At 38.6% G+C, this 4,014-nt stretch overlaps 1 protein-coding gene across 1 annotated transcript; it reads left to right on the top strand.

The window, feature by feature from the left end:
• Positions 1 to 224: 224 nt before the first annotated feature.
• On the top strand, positions 225 to 630 carry LOC139191822 (uncharacterized). Its single transcript, XM_070812845.1, has 2 exons — positions 225 to 374; positions 451 to 630. Exons 1-2 carry the CDS (start codon positions 225 to 227, stop codon positions 628 to 630), a joined length of 330 nt encoding a protein of 109 aa, XP_070668946.1.
• Positions 631 to 4,014: the final 3,384 nt, after the last annotated feature.

Genomic DNA, 4,014 nt, shown 5'->3' with positions numbered 1-4,014 from the left:
GGACCTATTATTCCTACACCACCACGCGTAAAACCTGTTAGCTACAAATGGGTTTTCGTGAGGAAGTGTAATGAGAAGAATGATATAGTGCGATACAAAGCATGCCTAGTAGCACAAGGCTTCTCTCAGTGTCTTGGGATTGATTACGTGGAGACATATTCCCCCATAATGGACGTTAAAACGTTCTACTACCATCAGTTTAGTAGTTTTCTGAAAAACTGAATATGCAACTTATGGATGTGGTAACTGTGTATCTCTATGGGGATCTAGATACAAAAATCGACATGAAAGTTCCAAAAGAACTTCCATTGACTGGTTCAAATAGTTCTAGACCATGGAACACTCTATGGATTGAAACAATCCTGGCGGACGTGGTATAACCATCTGAGTGAATATTTTATAAGTCATGGTTATGTGAACAACGAATTATGCCCATGTGTGTTCATAAAGAAGTCACATTCTGGATTTGCAATCGTTGCAGTTTATGTCGATGACATGAACCTCATTGGAACTGCTGTAGAGCTTAAGGAAATTGCCGCGCACTTAAAATCAGATTTTGAGATGAAAGATCTTGGGAAAACTCGATATTGTCTCTGTTGGAGATTGAGCATTGTTCAGATGGAATCATAAGACATCAATTGAACTATACCAAAAAGGTGTTGTGACATTTTAATGAGGATAAAGCGAAGCCTTCGAGTAATCATATAGTCGTTTGGACTCTAGATGCTAAACGAGATCCCTTCCGTCCAAAGTAGGATAAGGAAGAGATTTTGGAACCCGAAGTTCCATACCTAAGTGCAATTGGAGCCTTATTGTGCTTGGCTCAATACACTAGACCTGACATCTCCTTTGCTGTTAATCATTTGGCTAGATACAGCAATGCACCCACACGCATGCACTGGAATGGTGTTAAAGACATTTTCCACTACCTCAAGGGTACGCCGGATGTGGGCTTGTTCTATACCCGAGAATCTTCAAGTGTTGTCGCCCCCTCGGTTCTCGGATTGATTCTCACCTTGTTGGTTATGCAGATGTTGGATATTTGTCTGACCCACATAGGGCATGTTTTTAAATGGGCTATGTCTTTACCATTGGAGACACCACTATATCTTGGAGGTCTACCAAGCAAACGCTAGTAGCGACTTCTTCGAACCATGCTGAGATTCTTGCCCTGCATGAAGCATGGCGTGAGTGATTTTTGCTGAGAGCAATTATAGAACACATTCGAAGCACTAGTGGTCTTACTTCCGTCGTTGACCTTCCTACGATGATCTTTGAAGATATTGCAGCATGTAGCGAGTAGTTAAAGAAATGATACATCAAGGGAGACAACACCAAGCACATAGCGCCGAAGTTCTTTTACTCTCATCAGCAACAATAGCATCAGAACATTGAAGTCAAGTAAATCCATTACTAGGACGACCTGGACGATCTCTTCACCAAGTTAATGCCCAAGTCTACTTTTTAGAAGCTCGTCCAAGGAATCGGTATGCGTAAATTATCTAAGTTGAATTGCTTGTAGTTCTCTTATTTAGAAGTTATGTCTAACTCAGGGGGAGTATCCTGAATCATTCTCACTTGATCTTAATGTACTATTTTTCCTATGGTTAGGGGCTTTTCTCATTAGGTTTTTACTACCTAATGAGGTTTTAACGAGGCACCCATCCTGGGATGATTATACTCCGTTGAGTTCACTACTTTCGTCCTGTTTGAGGTTTATTTTAGACATTATACATACTTCTCACTTTTCTCCTTCATCTATGGGTTTTTCTCCCATCTTGGGTTTTACCATAGCAAGGTTTTGTGAGTTTTATATCAATGCAAACTATCTTAAATTTGAGACTCGCATTCACCTGTTATGTCGCCGACTTCATCAACTATTCTACTTGGTGCGAAAATTTACTTAACACACAAATTAAAACCCTCTTGTATCAATTGTAGTAAAGAATGTAAGTAGGGATCGTTCTGGACCGGGGATTAAGAGGGCTTGCTAATAACCTCTAAACTGACTTAAAAACATATAAACAAAGTTAAAAACACTAAACTAGACTCAAAGAATTCAAAACAAACTCAAAGAACTCAAAACAAGCTAAAAACGCTCAAATCTGCCTAAAAACACAAACTGGGCAGATTTGGACTCTAAACACACTTTTGGACGAATTTTGGTTTTAACTTGGTTCGAAATACTTAGAAACACAAACTAAATCAGTTTCTAACTAATATGACTCAACAAGGTAAAGGGGGTTTTGGTTTTGACGAATTTGAAAACAAAACAAGTAAATTAAAGAACTAATGAAATCTGCACGAATTTGAGTAAATTGAATGAATGGAAGGCTAGCTAGGAGGTTCTTCTCCACACATGACACACTTGCAAACAAAACAATTTCCAGTTGCTTTTCAATAAACTACGAATTCTCAACACCCCAGATTAACTGTGAATTGCACTAATTAACCCTCAGATTTTCCTAATTTCATTGAATTGGATGATTGCATACAACAACCCAAAGCATTCCCCACAAGTTCCCAACATGAATTGCATAATAAAGATACAAGCAAGAATCATTAAGTTCTATGAAAATCATAAGCATTGACAAAACACTTGTAACTATGAATTGCATGAAACTTATGCCAAGAATTTACTTAACATGGTTGTGATGAGCAACCTTCAGTACTTGTGAATATAAGTTCATACCGATTAGGTGAAACTCCCTTATATCCTAGCATCAGATTTATGCATGAATTTAAGCGTGCACTCTCAACCAACACACATAAATCAGTTTTAATTCAAATGGATAAGTAAATTGAAATCACAACTTATGAATCACAACTAAAAGTAATCAAATCATATTGCAAGCATGAACATGGTTTCGAATTCCCCCTAGCTAAGGGGGGTTTAGTTCCTCATACTCACAAAGCAAAGATAAACAAATTTAGACATTGAAAACAAAAGAATGAAAACACCTAAAAACTCTCCAACAATCCAGCTTGAATGGCAAGCACATCCAAGGGTCCTCCTTCTTCTCTTTGTTGCGGCATAAGGTGTGGTTTGATGGATGCGTATGGATATATGGAAGGGAATGGCTGAATGTGTTTAGGTTGGATGAAGGTCACGGCAAGGAAAGGGAAATGAAGGTGCATGGAATTGTGTTTTTGTTATGGGAATGTGTAGAATGGTTAAGAAGAAAAGACTCTGCCTTGCGGCAGAATGTGTCTTCCTCCCTTCTCCCTAAACTGTCCGTGTGAATGTGTCTTTGGATGGATCTCCCCCTTTGTTATGGTGAAGGGTGGATGTATTTATAGGCTAGGGAGAGGACCACCATCTAATTAAGGTGGTAGTGGTGTATGTTGTGGTAATGAGTGGATGTAATGGGTGTAGTGGGTGAATGTTTGGTAATGAGTGGATGTAATGGGTGTAGTGGATGGATGTTTGGTAATGAGTGGATGTAATGGGTGTAGTGGGTGAGTGTTGTGGTAATGAGTGGATGTAATGGGTGTAGTGGGTGAATGTTTGGTAATGAGTGGATGTAATGGGTGTGGTGGATGGATGTTTGGTAATGAGTGGATGTAATGGGTGTAGTGGATGGATGTTTGTAGTTGTAGGTCAACACACTTGCACACACACATGCTGATTTCTAGCCTTCAAATCTTAAAAAACGTCCATCCTCATGTCTCCATGCTTGCATTTCCAATCTTGGCCCAAAAATGCTCCAAAATGCTTCAAATAGCACTTTGTTGGTAACTTTGTTATTTGAACCTACAAACACACGAAAATAGCTGAAAGTACTAAAATAACTAGAATTCAACTAAGTAAATGACAAGAAATAAGCTAACTAAGTTGCATAAATATGCTCCTATCAAATTCCTCCACACTTAGCTTTTGCTAGTCCTCGAGCAAAACAAAAGAAACAAAAATAACAAAACAAACAAAACACAACCTAACCTTCCAACATTTGCCTCAGGGATTTCCAATGCACATGACATGTTAAAAATCATCATTCCCATATAGATTTTGGT

Source organism: Malus domestica, chromosome 15 (assembly GCF_042453785.1).
Source record: "Malus domestica chromosome 15, GDT2T_hap1".
Lineage (NCBI taxonomy): Eukaryota > Viridiplantae > Streptophyta > Magnoliopsida > Rosales > Rosaceae > Malus > Malus domestica.
The sequence above is the reverse complement of the archived record's forward strand: the minus strand, read 5'-3'. Positions and strand labels throughout refer to the sequence as shown.